This window comes from Rhipicephalus microplus, unplaced genomic scaffold (genome assembly GCF_043290135.1).
Source record: "Rhipicephalus microplus isolate Deutch F79 unplaced genomic scaffold, USDA_Rmic scaffold_75, whole genome shotgun sequence".
Classification (NCBI taxonomy): Eukaryota; Metazoa; Arthropoda; class Arachnida; order Ixodida; family Ixodidae; genus Rhipicephalus; species Rhipicephalus microplus.
Genome location: NW_027464648.1, coordinates 354,652 through 372,929, shown reverse-complemented (window position 1 = coordinate 372,929; position 18,278 = coordinate 354,652). Strand labels below are relative to the sequence as shown.

Sequence of the window (18,278 nt, the reverse complement as noted above, 5' to 3'; positions counted from 1 at the left end):
CAAAAACTGGGTAGGTGTAGTTTTGATGTTATGAGATAGCAACTTCTTAACGCTTTAATGGCGGTTTGTTCAATGATGAGGCGCTGTTTCTTATTGAATGCTCTTAGTATTGTTCGTACTATGAACGGCAGTATGCGTTCGCATTACTTCGTTGGGATTTCTTCTTTTATCATTATTTCAGTTCACGTTAATTTCTTAACTAAACTTTCGGGACATTAAACCTCACATATATATCAATCATCAATTTTTTAACTAAAGCATAATTATTATACACATAAGTCATATATGGACAGAATTTACAGAAATAATGTGCCTTATATTTAAGTGGCCGATATGCGACATGTATGAGACTTGCGTAGCAACCGCAACACACTAAAAAGCGGTCGTTATGGCCCACGCTAAAAATGCAAAATAAAGTTATCATTTCGCTATAATCTGTGACATCACTATGGTGGTATAATAATGTCACAAGATAACGCCATTCAGTTCCACAAAAAATGCGTCATCAATGTCGTACTAGTCAAAAGCAGTGCATTAGTTTGTATGCGAAAAGCTTGAAAGTGCTTCTGATCCCGGGGGCATTTCAGCAAACTTTATTCACACGAGGTTTCCGGTGAGTGAGTGGCAAGAAGCATTGCACCGACTGAGGTAAAAAAGATTGATCTGTGGGGTTTAACGTCCCGAAACCACCATACAATTAAGGTAAAAAAGATAATGGCTGGTTCTTAACCACGTGTTGAAGAACACAAGTGAACGCGAACGGCACTTTTACACCTTTGAGGCTTTTTTTAGCACCCATTTTCTTGGTTTTTCCCGAGTTGGATTTTTCTGATTTCTCTGTTGTGACGCCTAAAAGGGCCCATGCTTTCACCACACTAGTTGTATGGCGCGCACCGAAACATGCAAAATGCAGCACGTCCAGAGATCAACGTGACTACGATAATAGATTGACGATGTTGGAGCCTGCTGGCGTTTCCGCTGCCTATATACGCTAACAGCTCTCATCATGATGTTCATAATGTTTGAACAGAGCATACGTTATCGTGAGCGCTTCACTCAATATATATTGAACATCGTCTTACGTGATAGTGCATCTTAGAAGAACTGTACAGTCCGGTCATATCAACGGTATTATGATTATGTTACACACGAGTTTTGATAGGCGGGTTTAAGAAACACTGCTTCATTGTTTACCTTTCCTCTAAGTGGCTGGCCAAAAGTTAAAGGTGTGGTGCCACCATTACTGTTGCTTGAGTGTTCTTCGCTCTAAGCGTTTGTTATAGCTACAGTAAGCATGATACACGCGCCAAGATTGATTTATGCTCGATAAATAAATTAACATTGCTTTTTTTATGCTGAGCATTTTCAGTTTGGTTCTTGGGCGCAGAATCGGGTAGTGACGTTGAACTGTAGCTTGGTCACTTAGACACACAAGGCTAAGACGCACGTCGGACAGACTATCATCTGCTCTCGCTGGTTTTCTCGCACACACGTGCCGCAAAAGCACCTCTAAAACAAACGTGTGACCGCCTCGAAGCTTCGTTGGTAAGTACGTGACGGAGGTCTCCTGAGGTCTCTCCCCTCATTAGAATAAGCGTGAGCACGGGACGGAGGTAAGGGGGCCACTTCTATAGTCGCCTGAGGGGGTTGTGCATACACAGCCTTACACATGAATGTTTAGGTTCACTTAGGAGGTAAATTAAAATCTATTCTAAACGTTTGCTGTGTCCGACCGTTCGTGTGGAGTGTCATGGCACACAGAGGAAACCAACAAGAAGCTTGTTTTTGCATCGAAGTTGGATGACACCGCACCATGAATCTCACAAGAAAAACATATTTCAGGCATACTATAAAAAGCGCACTAACCGTAACATGCAACATATTAATAGCTTGAACATTTCCGGCGCTGTGGTGTACCAGCAATGGTGCTTGTCTGCTGACCCGAAGGTCACAGGCTTGGTCAAGGCTGCGGCTGTTTTATCTCACTGGAAGTGAAACAACACAGGTCGAACTACTGTGCAATGCAATGGCTAGTTGAATAGCATTATATGGCCCCAATTTCCGGAGCCTACCACTGGGGCTTTCTTCATGATTATAGGGTGGTTTTCTGGCGCAAAACCCCCGCTGTAAATATTAGATACGGAATCTTAGACAATTACATAAATTTCTTTTTTTTCATTCCTATCGTGCAGTTCGAAATATGAGCATGATATTGAGGTAAAGAATACCTTTTATAAAATATTTAAAGTGTCTATGTCTTTTTGTAGCGCTTCTCCCTAAATGCCTACTCACACTTAAAATATATTCTTTAAAATCAGTAGCGATATAAATAGTATTAAACCTCGTTATCTCGCCCCGTCGCGGTGGGTAGTGGCTAAAGTAGTTCGCTGCTGACCCGCAAGCTGCGAGATTGAATCCCTGCTGCTGCGGCTGTATTTTTGATGGAAGTGAAACTGCTGTAGGCCAGTGTGCTCATTATTTTGTGCCCTTAAGAAAATTCAGATATTCATATGGTTGTTCTGTGACGTTAAACCCCACATATCAATAAATTAAAGCTCAAATTTTGCTTTCGAGTACAGCTTGAAACCGCTGTTGTTGTATCTACGGCAGCTTTCGAATGAGATGAATCAGTTGCTATAGACGGGTTTCCACATCACGTTAAGTTCGAGGCCCACATCTAGGAAAAATTTGACATAACTCTCGTATAGGCTTGCTTGAGAGGACAGCGGCTATGACAAATGCTTCGGTATAGGTAACGCGCACTGAAACCGAAACTTAAGAATGTCATCTACACTGTAGTTGTGATGAAGTGTAGAGCATTTTGGCTGAGGGTGTTTGCCGGGCAACACTTGAAAGCACTGCAAGATAGCCGCTGTTTTTAAAGAGTTTTTTTTTTAATTGTAGGCCAGCGCTCGGTGCCGGAGTGCATCACGCATGCAACAGAGCACGGTGTCAGTCTTCGTATGTATTCTCAGAGCAATAAGCTGCATGAAGCTTAGATTTTTAAACATCGACATCAAACACAGCCATCACCTACAACATGCGCAAGCAGGCAGCACATCCCCGAGGAAGGTCTCTACTTCAATGTGAGGTTACGATGTTTGCTGAAAAGTAGGTAGCTCTCACTGAGAAGCTCGCACGTCTTTAGCAAACTACTGAAGCCTTTCTCCCGCAATGTACCACATAAGTTGACCACCTTCCTACAAACCCATAATTCCATCTGACCTACTCCAAAATTTAAATAGACCAGCTAGAACTGCTTTCTAGGGAGCCTTATGCATTGTTTTGTGAGAAAGCTATGTAGCTAATGCCATTAGAGTCAGCGCTACAACAAGCAGACTTTTCTATAGTTGCTGACTAGATGAAGATAAGTCCACTTCTCGATTTTTTCAACCGAGTTTCAACTCATATTCTAGGATTCGGTATCTCCAGTGGAGCTAACAAAAATAGCAAACATTGCTTGATCCATCGCACACGTTTTCTTTACAATGTTTCATACCTGCTTCAGAGTGCCACTAGAAATTGCCAAATGTTCCACCCATCTGGGTTTACAGCGTAGGTAGGGAATAATCAGCTGCCATGGCTGATGGAACAGTGATGCTGGTCATTGCACCAAATTTTGTATTTGCCTAGTATTTCTGAACATATAATTATTATCACTACAAATATTAGCGGATTATGTGTTTAGAGTTTGTGCGTAACTCAATGTTTCTGTTTATATTTCATTATATTTTACAAAATAAATTCATTATGTGAGCACTTTTCGGCACTTCTATGTACCTTTCGCTTAAGAAATGCGATTGTTCGGCTTCTATTACTGCTACGCAGTTTTCACCTAAAGGCGAAGTGACCATTGTAATTCCTACCGATTTAGCACAGAGATAGAAGTAACATACCAGAGAAAAAAGAAAGAAAGTACTTTGCTATGATGTAAAGAACCATAAAAGAACAATGCCCACATAGATATTTATTGTGTAAATTTCCATATGTTTCTGTCCTTTGAACAGTTTTTAAAAAGTCGATTTTGCACCGACCGGTGTGTTCTCGCAAATTCGAAACAGCTGGAGCAAAAGAACACCTGCTGAAATGGCCTCTACATGACCAATGAATGGATATATGGAACGTGTAACGGACCGTTAAAATAAAGAAGTCAGGTAAATATTCTAACCCTAGTAGACGTAGCACACGGCATCAAATGTAACGTAACCGCGGAAGTACGTTTATTCTTTATACACAATGTGTTTATTTGCGCACTCAGACAACTTTCTTCAAGCGTAATACAATGTTTTGTGTTTGTTTATTAGTCAAGTCTACGGTCCCAGTTCTCTAACTATTACTAAAGTTTGCAATATATTACATATATATAGTAAAACACTTGGATAAAAGCCTGGTGATTCTAATAAAACAAGGCAAAGAGGCTTGTTTTAGTATGTAAATCTGACTAGCCGGACTTATCTACACTGCACTGCTGGCGCAGATGCGTTACATAGTATCTGTTAATAACTCTGCTGTGTTCTTTAGAAAGGAGATAGGTGTACAAAAGAACAAATTTGAACGGACAACTCGAACGCCAAAAACCGTGTTAAAAGGACGTGGGTTCGATGAACAAACTGCACTCTGAGAACTATAATGCCGGTTGTTTCGCTAACATGAGTTTAATAATACTGAATAAATACATCGTTGAAGTATCATTTTTAAATAGCGCACCAAAATCTCGCCACAAGACTCAAAAAACTTTAAAAAGGTATTTTCTGTATTTTCGTGGCATCGGAGAGATGAAAGTTTTGGAAAATTCATATGCTATGTCTATGACACCCACTGATTACAATGTGCTTCACTTTTGTCGATTATAATCTACGTAGGGCCTAGTAGACGCCTACGAAATTTCTTATGTTACGTTGTTCAGTGCGGCAATTTTAAAGTGGCGTTGCCACTGATATTTTCTTTAAGCGCGTTTTCTCGCTTACTAGGTGTCGTATCAGTGTAAGAGTGGTGTTCCTGAAATTTCTAAATTGTACTTTACTCATACGCAAAAAATCGTTTTGTTCTTTGGTATCGCGATGAAGTTTCATTACCAGGTTCACTAATTTGGTGAATTTATCAAACACGTATTCTGAAACAAATATTCAGGTTGCAAATAATGTATCGTTAATCAATCGTCTTTTACCCGTTCTCCCCCACATATTTTTACCATTGATATGTTTTGATGTACTTACTACCCAGGCTTATACGTAAAGATAGAACGTGGGAAGTAAATAAAGGTTCCAGACATATTTTTCTTTTTGTTTTCAGTGCAGAGGGCATGGCACACTCATTTACAACAGCAGTTTTGTTGTTATTGCTAATGTTTTATGGTGTCTCATGCAGGTAAGTTGTCATTTTCTACTGAATTGTTCAAATTAGCGTCATCATATGGCACTATAACGAAAGCATTTGAAGGAAACACATTGTGTGACCTATACGCTACTTGCAGGCAGTTACTATACCCTTAGCCTAATTCTAATTAACCAGAACCCTTGTGGGAAATAGGTTTAAACTAGATGCGTAAAGTATTCAGCATTTGTAGTAAAATGATAAATTGCATAAATACAAGAGATGCTTCAAACGGTTTTTCCCAACGCGTCATAAATGACTCAAGTCAAACTTCAATTTAATAATGGTGGAAATATGCATTATTTACAGACATTCAGCAACATCAAAGAAAATATCAAGCTGTTTTATGGTTTCAATTGAACAGCGAACAGTACATTTTAGAAACTATTTTTTTATGTATATTGTATCCACCATAACTATGAACTCCACAATGTAAGGTTGGTAATTTTTGGTGTCATTCTAGCAAACTTAGAAGTAAAAATAAACTGCGGCAAAATTATTCACCACTTCTTATTGTAGACAAAGCACACAACTGCTTTTTAAATCACATACTACCATTATATTGTACCCAGGTTGAGGAAATAAGCCAATATAATTGCCCCGACACGGTGGTCTAGTGGCTAATGTACTCGGCTGCTGACCCGCAGGTCACGAGATTGAATCCCGGCTGTGGCGGCTGCATTTCCGATGGAGACGGAAATGTAGGTCCGTGTGCTCAGGTTTGAGCTTGCGTTAGAGAACCCCAGTTGGTCGAAATTTCCGGAGCCCTCTACTACGGCATCTCTCATAATATATGGTGGTTTTGGGAGGTTAAACCCAACATCTCAATCAATCAATCAAGCCCATACTGTTATGTTTCCTAAATATGATGCTGTCATGTTTAATATTTAGCAGTGATAGGACTGTGGAAAAAAATAGAGTGGTGAAGAGGCATACTTGAATCAAACACTTTCCTTTGCACTACTTCTAGTTTCACATTCCTTGCTACGACGGTACTGCGCCCAAGAAAGAGGCCGTAAAATCAGCTTAGTGTATTTATTTTTAGGCTTCATCTTCCAACTTGTTACAAGAAAATATGAAAAAAAATTGTGTTACCTACTCCAGGGCCTATACACACGACCTCCACATAAAGGCAAAGAAACACATTCAAGTGAAAAGCACACACACAAACACGATGGGAAAAGAGCTCAGACCCATGGCAAGAGATGCGCATAATCGAGCCAGAGAGATACAATATTGTGCATGAGCTCCCAAAACTCACAACGATTTGATACAAAGAGATTTATTGATTATGAAGGCAGTAGATAGGTCTTGGATTATCGCTACCATCAACAAAAACGCTCCTATCGTGGTACACAACTGACAAACGTAAAGGCCTCGTCTGGTGGTTGGAGAAATCAAGGGCACTTCAGTGCACACTATTGTGTCATCTCATCGTATATCGCCGTTTGCGGTAAACCTCTGAAGGTGCAAGCCCATCTGAAATAAAAGCTGTGATGAGGCCTTCATGTATAGATGATACATGTCAACCCCCTAAAATTCTTCTACGTTTTGTAGGCTGACGCAACCTTCCATAACTTAGCCATATGCAGCTTCCCTTTTTTAAATGTATTCCGCAATAATCTGAAGACTTGTGGATAAGGAGTCTGGGTACGGAGCGAGAGCACGCACGCTCGACTTCTGCTCCATAAATATTGCTTCATAGAGACAAATTGGTCCCTTCAAAAAGGAAGGGAAGGTCGATCAACACACTAGCTTTATCTACGGATCAGTTTCAATAAAATAAGTAATGAATTTGATTGTTCAATAAACTCGCAATTATTAAAGATACACTTCTACCACTGTGACTTGCACTATGGGAGACACACCTGAGGAGAACTCGATCCAGCAGCATTTCGGACTAGTGTTCCAGTTCGAGCTAATTCAGGTTTCGGAAATGAATTGTGCCTTTGGGTGTTGAGCTTTCTTTCTCGTCTTGTGTACGCGCTAAGCCACCCATGGCAGGTTTGTACTTTGAAGATTCATTTCTTCTATAAAACAATATTCGCGAAATATTGAAGTTCATTTATTACCAAATGTTAAACTCGTGAGGGATACCCACAAAACTACACCTCGGCAATTTTTCCCGTTTTTCCGGAGCAGTCGTCTGTAAAACCTCGTATTACAGAGGTGTGCTCTAGTACCACATTTGCACATACACCAAAGCACTGAACATTTATATAGGAAAAAACAGCACTCCCCAATAATCGCCAAATGCAACAAATTCTAGAACAATGAGAGTTTTTATGGCAGGACTAGGTTTATAATCACAGAAGTTCTGTATTTCAAGAAAACGAGAGCGGCAAATGTAAAACTGTGAATGAAAGTTCGTTTGAAAACGTGTTGTTAACTTGTTTATAATTCAGAATTTTTGACAATGACAAATCAGCAATTACAATCAAAGTGTTAGGCATGCGAGAGAAATTTAAGAGAATGGCGCGAAAAAAGTAAAAATAAAAATAAAGAATGGTCCCGAAACCCTGAAGTATCTGTGTGCTGCGCTGCAAATTTTGTCAAAATTTTTTTTCTGCCGGCTGAGCCACCCTTTTGTTTTGCCTTGCCTCAGCCAGTGCCTCATTGATGTTGAATTCGCTGCGAAGGGCTGGCATTGATAAAATAGTGACTGCATTGCGTGAGATATGGACGCCATCTGGCAGTGGTGTCGGGAAACATGAGCTTATGCAAAACCAAGGGCCACTGATAGGTGGCAGCAGTATATCGTCGAGAGCAAGCTTTTTTGTGCACAGCGTAAGAAACACTAGAGTCTTTGGAATTACATATCTATGTAGTTTCTAGTAAAGAAACATACCATCTATTAATTAAGTATTGATTTTGTGCCTCAGATATGCGTAATAGTTGCTTTTTGATTGACAATGTTCAGAAGTATGAGTGCAGCCACCAATTCAAGAAGGCTGGGCATTCAGGAAAGCTTAAACTTTTGCCGGGTAGCTGACGCGTGTGACAGACAGGTAGACCAGGCAAACTTTCTGCGTTCAGGTGTCCAAAGAATTACTATCGTCTCTAAAAGCTGAGTAGATACCCGAGTTTGCGTTTCAAAAGATGCACCTAATTTGATGCCCATCAGAGCAAACAACACCACGCCCATGGTTAGTTGGGCTTCAGGCAAATGTAGCATTTTATTCCCGGCTACGCAGCTCATCGCGGAAGGCGAGTAAGAATAGGAGTTTGTAAAAATGTATTACTTAACCTCAGGTTCAATATTGAACTTGAAAGGAAAAATTTGTCAAAGTTTTATAAACGTTCGATCATTAAAATTTCGTGTTAGCTAATTGCTTAGATGTCGTACAATGGGTTGGAAATTGTCATAAAACTCTACTGCAGTGATATTTCTTTTCACCCGTTACTAAATATTCAAACACAATATATTTTCTAGACGGCCGAAGAAGTCGAGAAAAGCTTTGTTCATGGACTCAATACAAGACTACGAACACATGCGTGAGTGTTGTATCCTTATCCTGTTGAAACGTCCCTTCCGAAAACGTAGGCCTCGTCTAAATCTTTGTTACTCGTATAAGGAGTCTGCCTGGTTTGGATCTCACCGTTTCCATTCCGCCAGTGTTGCGATCGACACCATACACACAGGAATTTACGCATCAGTGGAAGTCATATTTGAAGTAGACTGGATCAGTTGTAATAAATACGCAGTTCATAAGTCGTAAAAAGGTAATAGAGAATATTTTGTAGCTTGTAGAGATGAGATATTCTTTAACACGGAGTGTATATAACTAGCGCTTCGACAAGAAGCGTACACTTGTCAAGGTAATAAACTTGAATAAGGCAACACCGCTTGTAGAAATGTTGGAAACAGTAGCAATGTGTTTCGAGAATTTTAAATATTCGTTACATGCTTAGCTATGTTAAAAACTGATGGCGCTAAAGCTAAAAAGCAAAAGTACTTCAATATGCGAGAAATATTATCCTCTAATTTATACTAGCTAAAACTGTAAGCGCAGAAGCGTGAGCGCAAGTGTCAATTCAAGAAATATCAGAACTAATTTAGTCAGATTCGTGCACGAAATACACACGCATGTTCTTGTGTGAAAGCTCCACTTAACTCTGCTTTTTTAAGAGTGATGTTCGCTGGTGTGTATTCGAGTGATACGCTGTCGGGATGGTGGTGTATCGCTAGAGTGTTTAAAATTATACGCTTTTGACTACAGCATTGCGCCTACCTGTGATGGAAGCCAAGCTCCGTCAGCTGAACAGAAAAAAAAATCCTGGAACCTTGGCAGATGGTTTCTCGTACGCGCAAAGTCACAAAAGCTCTCTTGTGCTCTTTAAGGACAACCAGACTTCATGAGCGCTTGTGAAAGAGCAGCGTGAGACAGTGCATGTGTAGCCTTGAGGTGGCTATTTATTAATCTCTTTCTAACTCTTCTTTTCTCTTTGTCTCTTTCTCTTCTATTGTTCCCCCTTCCTCTCACCCTAAGTGTAGGGTAGCCAACCGAGCCAAGCTTGACCATCCTCCCTCCCTTTATTCTCTATTTCTCTCTGTCTATATATATAGCTGCATAGGCTTTCATTCCGTTAAATTAAGCGAAATTCATGTAGTATGAATTGAGCTGACTATAAAGCTTCTGGTAAGTGGTGACAGGAAGCAGTGCTGCCTAATAAAGTACTATAAATAAGCAATGTGGCACATTTAGCTCTTCGTCATTGAAAAAATACTGTTTTTAAAGGGAAAGGGTCAAAGAGATCATTTCGCACAGAAATTTCGGCGTCGGCGTTGGCGCCGGTGTCGTTCGTTGTGAGAAAAAAAAATCACCTTATGCCTGACCGGAAAATAGAGAACGATTCAAATAAATGATGAAAAATACTGGTGCAAAGTGGAGACCGAACAAGGGTTGTTTGGGTACCAGTAGGGATCAGATCCCGGCCATTTACGTGGCAAGCGCATATTCTACCATACGACCACGCCTTAGCTTGTGAAAACATTGAAAAGAACTTACTGTTTTTGGAAATGCAGTGAAAGTGGCTTTCATGCTTCGCAAACACACGCGTACTTTATACATGCTCCACTATGCAACATGAAATGTTGCCGTAATAATGCACCGTACAAGCATTCAATGCGAAGGCGCGAGATTATGCGATTACCATGTTGGCTTCGTGGTGGAAAGCCGGTACCCCAATACAAAAGGCACACACGCTGCTGCGCCTATTCCCTTAAAGCCGTGCATAGTGGTTGCATAGACCATTCGAAAAGGTTTCATTCGCAAAGTGTTCGAAAGACGCACTAGGCACAGGATGTCGCTATCGCGTTCAATTCCTGAAGGCGAAGCTTTAGGGTCCCTTAACTTTTTTAAAATTCATTCTGAGCGCATTCCTTGTCAAAAGACTGCCATGTTATTTTAGGCCAAGAAAGACTGTTAATCATTTCGAGGCAACAACGTAAGTAATCGTGCCAAAATGTTGAAGTGTACAAAAGCACATGGAGAATGTCGTCAGCTTTCCAGGGATGCCATTAGAAACACTAGTTTTAATAGCACAGTAAATTAGATAACAAGCAAACATTGCCCTCGCGTAAAGCGTGCAAAACCACGGTAAAGCATCTTTATGGAGGAGAAATGCACAAAGTCGCAGACAGATATTTACCATTTGGACCAGCTCTCCACTATAAAGTAAGCGATAATGCACAGCGGCATTGCGCAAGCGATTCCTGGGATCCTTAAGATGTGTCATTTTTAATACTTTAGAAATACGCCATATACCAGTAAACCATTAATCTTTATCGTTACAGGTGGTTCTTGTAGGCTAATCTGCAGGAAACCACCGGCAAGTCTCTGCGTGGAAAATTCAAACGGAAAATGCTTTTGCCAATGCAGTAAGTTTGCTTCACACCCCTTGCAACTTCTTACGGAAAGACCAAGTTGGCAGTTTTGAGGTAAATGTGGTCAAGCAAAAAAAAAAAAGGACGATCCGTCACTGTCTGGTTTACAGTCACTTCTCTTCCACCTTCACACCTAGCGAAATAACGTCGTCATTTTTTTTCTTAATCATCAGCTAATTTTTCATCCAGCCTCCACCACACTTGATTTATACAACTCGGGCCCTCACCTCACTAGCCCACTGAAGCCTGGATTCTACTCCTAATGAAATCAAAATACAAAAGGGTTTTTTTCGTCCTCAGTGTGTTAAAAAGGCTAAATCTTGAACTAAATTGCGCAGGAGGGGGCCAGAGCTTTATTGAGTGAGTTCACCTGTTCATGTCTCACCTTTTAACTAAAGTTTTTCTACAAACGCATATAAAACAAGTTGTTACTGATATTAGAAACTACAATAATTTTCTCGTTGAATCCACCTACTATCACGCAAGCGCTAAATGTGTGTACTCATGCATGTTATGTTAGAGTTTGTATTGTAACAAATGTACGAGTTAACAAATGAAAGCTTTTGTATTGTGAAAAACGTGTGAGGCCGTCCAAAGGAAGTTTAGATGTTGTGAAGATATTAAGAGGTTCATACGGATGTTGTCGCCCCTGCAATTGAAGTCACATTGTAGTGGCCAGATCGCAAATATTTTTTGGAAGTTTGTATAATATGCAGGCAGTCGCACATGTTGTACTTCCTGCAGAACTTTTCGTAAAAGCCCTTTTATATGCTGCATGCCATATATTTTTATCTGTAAATAAAAATGTTGTAGAATTCAATAACAGCTTAAAATGAGGTTCCTCAATCAGTTCTTGGCTGTAGCAGCTCCATTTCCGATGGTTTGATTGATTGATATGTGTGGTTTAACGTCCCTAAACCACCATACGATTTTGAGAGACGCCGTAGTAGAAGGCTCCGGAAATTTTGACTTCCTCGGGTTCTTTAACGTGCACCCAAATCTGAATACACGGGTCTACATTTCCGCTCATCGGAAATGCAGCCGCCACAGCCGGAAACCAATCCCGCGACCTGCGGGTCAGCATCCGAGTACCTTAGCCACTAGACCACCACGGCGGGGCCATTTCCGATGGTGGAGAAATGTTGTAGGCCCGTGTGCTCAGATTTGGGTGCACGTTAAAGAACCCCAGGTATTCGAACTTTTCAGAGTCCTCCACTACGGCGTCTCTCAATCTTATGGTGGTTTTGGTACGTTAAATCACACATATCAATCAATAAATCAATCAATCAACAATTCTAAAAGTACCAGCAGCATAAAATAAGCAGAAAGTAAGAGATATAATATTCAATAATTTTCAATTTTATACGTGGACGCATAGAAAGGCATAAAAGTGTAAGAAAATAAATCCTGCAATTTCCACAACGTAAAAAAGAGCCGGCGTTTCATGGCGGTTGTTTCTTCTCTTTCAATAACAAGAATATTTATACGGTATGAATAATTCTCCAAGAATTTCCTGGTGTGTTTCCTAGAGTAATTTTCTGGGTAACAAATACACTGAAGTTTTTGCGTTTTTTACCCCTTGAATGCCATTAGGTTGATTATCTCTGCCACTTCAGCATTCTTTCAGACAGTTGAGCGGTAAATTCACTTAAATACTTCGAAACATTCAGTAACAGGTTGGTTCAAAGGATATAGTCATACGTAAGTAGATTGAATCAACGCGTCGGGATCATTCAAAGCGGACTTTCTTAAATAAAGGTGTAGTACACGAGCCGCATGACGACAAGAAATACGAAACAGAAAAATTGTCAAGTCTTCGTTTCAAGGTACCTGCGGGATACCTCATCGGATTTGCTTTCCCTGTATCCTAGGCAAGCACAATGACAATTTGATGTCTATAATCGAATAAAATCATATGTCTTGCTTCACATTTGGTACAAATTGAGTCCCACTTATCTTGGGAAGTGAAGGGCCTGCCTATGAGCGCTGGCGCATATGCTATCAGGCGTTAGCTACAAGCTTGTGTTCACGCGTTCATATAGCGCAATGGCAGCCTACTATACCCACAGTGCTACTACCTATAGTCTGGCGTTGGTATCTGTATACTGTGCGCTAAAAACAGCGGCTGAATTGGCTGCCTGGCCGCTCCATATAGATGCAATTCAGACTGCACATACGTTGAGATCACTGGAAAATGACTTGTCAAATATTGTGGTCAATATTGTGGCTTAGAGTATTTAGTATACTAGACATCTATCACCAATGAAATCAAGAAGCGCTTAACGCCAGTTCATCATGCAGCCCTTGCATTTTAAGCGGCGGTTCATAGCTGCTATAGCGAATAAAAAAAGGGACGTTTGATGAGATTACAGTTGTTATCAAGCAAAAAATTTTATTTAGTGCGAAGTCCCGTGAAATGCTTCCGAAAATATTCAGTGATAAGCAAATTGGTTTTTTTCGCACATTTCCATTTCAAAAACAGTGTAAACTAAACAAGATTTGATACAGTCATAATAATATTAGCTGTTGGGTTTAACGCCTCAAACAATAGGGTCAAAATTAAGTACTATTACTGTCATAATACGAAGACTAGGATACTCTTTCGCCATGTTCGTAGTGCTTAGGAAGTAAAGCCGTCTTCCACTTTGACAGGATGCCTGAAGGGAACATTTTTACCGAAAGATAAAGAGAACGTGGCTTCATAAAGTAATGTCGGGAGTCTGATGTATGACAAAATATTTTTTTTTCAGAAACTTTGTGGTTCGAAACAGCTTTCAATTAGAAATTTTTAGAACTTCGCGAAAGAGACAGAAGAAATGCATCAATCTGCCAATTTGTTACAAATGCTTGTGAACACCTGTGTGTTGTGGTTGTGAACATATTTATGTAGAAAAAACGTCAAAATTCTGCCAAGAAATGAATTTTCGAGAATTTAGTGTGGTTATTTGTTGGCAGTGTAATTAATATCACAAAAAACTATTAGCAGATTTTGTGTGATCAAAATTTGTACCAGCACCAAAATTTCAATAATGCTGATGATAATATGTGGCGTTTGACGTCCCGAAACTTCAATATGATTAGGAGAGACGCCGTAGTGGAGGGCTCCGAAAAGTTCGACCACCTGGGTTTCTTTAACGTGCACCCAAACGTGAGCACACGGGCCTACAACATTTCTGCCTCGATCGAAAATTGAAGCAAATTGAAATAAATATTATATTTTGAGTCACCGTCTTTTTGTTTTTGTTGCACGCAGTAAAAAAGGAATATCCGTGCCCACCTGCACAGAATTCAAGTTGCCCCAGTGGATCTCCACCAACTTGCAGGCTAGATGGTCATTCTTGCTTCTGCAAATGCTGTAAGTGAAGCACGAATATGAATCTTTTAATATAGGAGCTATGTTGAAATAATTGGCTAATGGTCATAATTTTTTTGCACATAAGAAGGTTGTGAGCTAAGTCTCCTCTTAAAAATGTTTTAATACGACATTCTTTGATGCCAAGGTCCTCCTAAACTTCTCGGACGTATTTCTGCTATGAAAATACTTTACCTAATTATGACAGCAAAGATAACGAAAGCAGACTAAAATGCTACCGAAGTTTTAGCTACAGGGGAGTCTAACATATCAGCGCTCGGTCTGCGGTAATAGGTAGCGCGGACGCCCTACCTACCATTGCACCAATTTCTTTTTATTCTTTATCACTCTTACTTATCCTCATAAACACTTCCTATAGGGCTGGGCCGAGATACTCCGGAATTTTTTGATAATAAATAAAATATACTAGGGCGAGAACTATTGAGCATACACACATAGAATACCACAACGTTCATTGTACACGGTACGATGCATAAAGTACGTTGTCATAATTAGGTGAATTCAGAAGTTTCTTCTTACATACCTGAAGATTGCAGCATTAAATGCCTATGCACCAAAATCTTCAATTGTACATTGTTTGACTGCAACCTATTTTTTTTCATTGGAGGGCAAAATCTTTTAGCGCCTCAAAAGCGTTGACATATATGATACGTTGGGTTTAACACCCAAAAAGCACCATATGATTATGAGAGATGCCGTAGTGGAGGGCTCCGGAAATTTCGCCCACCTGGGGTTCTTTAGCGTGCATCCAAACCTGAGCCCACGGGGCTACAGCATTTCTGCCTCCACCGGGAATGCAGCTGCGCAGCCGAGATTCGATCCCGTGAGCCTCAAAAGCGTTGTATTTATTACCTAAGGTAGATTATTTTCTTCCCGAATATTTCAGTGCATTGCCTAAATTGCTTAACATGACACCTGCTTATACACTTTGGTATTACCGCTTTTTACTTCTGGCTATTGTAATAGGCGACAGTAGCTTCTCTTGCTGACAAGCCAGATGGCATGCATCTAATCACAACATTTTCAAAAAAATGCCTCCAGACAGTGGAGCAAGTAAGAGCCATGGACTAGCCCGTATACGTGTTACGATTCCCTCGAAACCTGATCACCACGCTGGCCTAAAACAACAAGAATGCCGATAGCAGCACTCCTTGCGACGCATCATGTATAAGTGAAAGTTATAACATTGCAATCAGGCGAGAAAGAGGGAAAGACTGATAGCTTAAAACAACGCGATCGCTTTAAATGACTTTGACGCTTTCTTACGTGCTAGAGTAAAGCATTCGCCAGCGATGCACGCAGAAATGCGTGATTTTTTTAACAAGTTTTTTTTTCTATTAGAGAACATGCGTAGCCCAGAAACGCCTCAGATGAATTGTACAGCTCTACAAAACCCCACAGGACACCACCGCTATTATCACTATTTTGCCACTTCTACATACCTTCCAGCCTGGTTATCCTGAAATTCGAGACAAAAAAATGAATTGGCGGAGGGGGCAAAAACAAAACTTCTTTATGTGTTAGTTTACTGTGTTTCAAGGTAGTAGCGATTTTTGTCTATATGCAATAATGCTGTTGCTTGAATTTTAATAGCGGACCACACACGTGTACAGTCTCCTGTGAGAACTAGCATTTACACCATTGCCATTATTTATGCGCTTTTCTGAGTGATTAAACTTTCAGCGCGCACAGCTTGACACCCGTGGTAAACTAGATCTTTCCGTAGGGAATTTAATCTACTAATTTTATCTACTGTTCTACCTTTCCGTAGTAGATTAGAACGCTCAAACGACGCTCCAAAATGGGGGTTCGTGCAGCCTCAAATAAGTGATCGAGGTACCTGACTCCCGCTAGTAAGCTTCAAAGGTGGCTTTATTGAGAAAAACTGGTGTCTATGACGCAATGAAGCAATGAAAAGGCATAAAAAATTGTAATTGTGTAAAATTGATTTATTACATAAAGTTTAGCATTCAAGCCCTATATTGAGAGTACAATCAAACGTTAACCTGTCATTGTTGTCACTAGTTATTTTACACATGTTTTATGTAAAATACCAAACCTACTGATAGAGACGTAAGATAAGTGTGCAGACAGGCGAAAATGTTGTTTTCGCATTACTGTCTAGACAAGATGGCCGCCAGAGCATTATGTAATGTCTTTACTACAAATTGTATTCTTAGCCTCTTGGCTGAGAAGCAGTTACTCTATGGAACGTTAGCCGTATTTTTGTGTAGGCAAAATATTTAGGTAAAGTTCTATTCTAGGCTTTGAAATTATTGGTATAATAAAACAAAACCAAAAGATTTATTCTCAAATACGTTGCTTGAGAAAGTTCTATTGTTTGCAAAGCATGTAGAGCTGTTCAACTCATTTGAATTGTTAAAATTTTATTGTTTGCATATCAAAGGGCTTATACGACACTAGCACATGAGACATGGTCTTACATGCATGGTTTTTGAAACAATAAAAGATAATCAATTTTTATGCCTACGTGACTGACTGGCTTTAATCTTTTAACTAAAGTCACGTTCGAAATTGTTGCCAATCGTGTGGCTTTGCTGCAGTATAGGTGCTCAGAATAGACGCGCACAGCAATGACGCCAGCAAACAACAGTGTGAGAGCGACTCCTTGCAGTTTTGTCCTGCGAATGGACGATCTTTAGTTTGCCTTCTCAATGTGTAATTTGCAGTAGTCCTATAGAAAACAAAAGAAATGGGAGTATACGTAGGCATGCTTGCGCTTCGCACAAAGCACGTGACTCCTTTTGTTTTTTCATCTATAGCCTTTCAACACCATTAAATAACAACGGTGACACTATTGAGTTGGAAGATTTGCTCCATCAGGCTATATAAATACAGTGTTCTTTATTCGCACAATTCTAAGAATACAAAGTAGCTCTATAGTCTTTAATTACACGCTAAGTTAAATGCTTTCAGTGTGTATTTTTTGAAAACTGTATAATACCCTATAGTTAGCGTAAACAAGATTTTGGTAGCTCGTTAGCATGTTTTTAATTGTCCGGTTGGTAGATTAGTAGTAAATAAACGCAAACTTGTTTTCATTTTTACATTGATTCTTCTTGATATTCACCAGTGCAACTAGCAAGATCGCATCTTGATTAATATTGCTAAAACTCTTATTCATGTCACCAAATGAATTTTCATTTGCATTGCAGGGTGAACCCACCATTGATTACGCCCATATTTCATCTAGCTTTCAAGTTCGCTTAATAACACTGTTGCTGGGCCCGCATTTGGGAGCTATTTGGGAGCTTCTGTGGTATCTATTAATGAATAACATTATATTGATTATTGTTCCTCAATACTCTGAGTTATTTTTTTAGTTTTGATAAACAAAGCCGCTTCTTGACCTCCATCACCTACAAATATCAGCACAAAATACGATATATACATGGAGAAACGTGTGATACTGTTTGAGCATGATGTTCATCGCGGAACTCTACTGGATAAAAGTTCCTAAATAAATGCTTGTGACACTGAAATTTATATGAGAGGTTTATTAAAGCATAAGTGCGCTTGTACAAAAGAAGGGGTTTAATTTTGGCCGGGTTATATTTGATAGATACTACCCAACAAAGTTGTTTACAGCCTCGTTTCAAAAACCCAAAAAGGTATTTGTTTCTT

The 18,278-nt window shown here is 39.8% G+C and overlaps 1 protein-coding gene across 1 annotated transcript; it reads left to right on the top strand.

The window, feature by feature from the left end:
• Positions 1-4,039: 4,039 nt before the first annotated feature.
• On the top strand, positions 4,040-18,054 carry LOC142790165 (uncharacterized). The gene is made up of 6 exons (XM_075885165.1): positions 4,040-4,154; positions 5,293-5,367; positions 8,807-8,868; positions 11,171-11,254; positions 14,514-14,615; positions 17,810-18,054. Exons 2-6 carry the CDS (start codon positions 5,303-5,305, stop codon positions 17,812-17,814), a joined length of 318 nt encoding a protein of 105 aa, XP_075741280.1. The 5' UTR covers positions 4,040-4,154; positions 5,293-5,302; the 3' UTR covers positions 17,815-18,054.
• Positions 18,055-18,278: the final 224 nt, after the last annotated feature.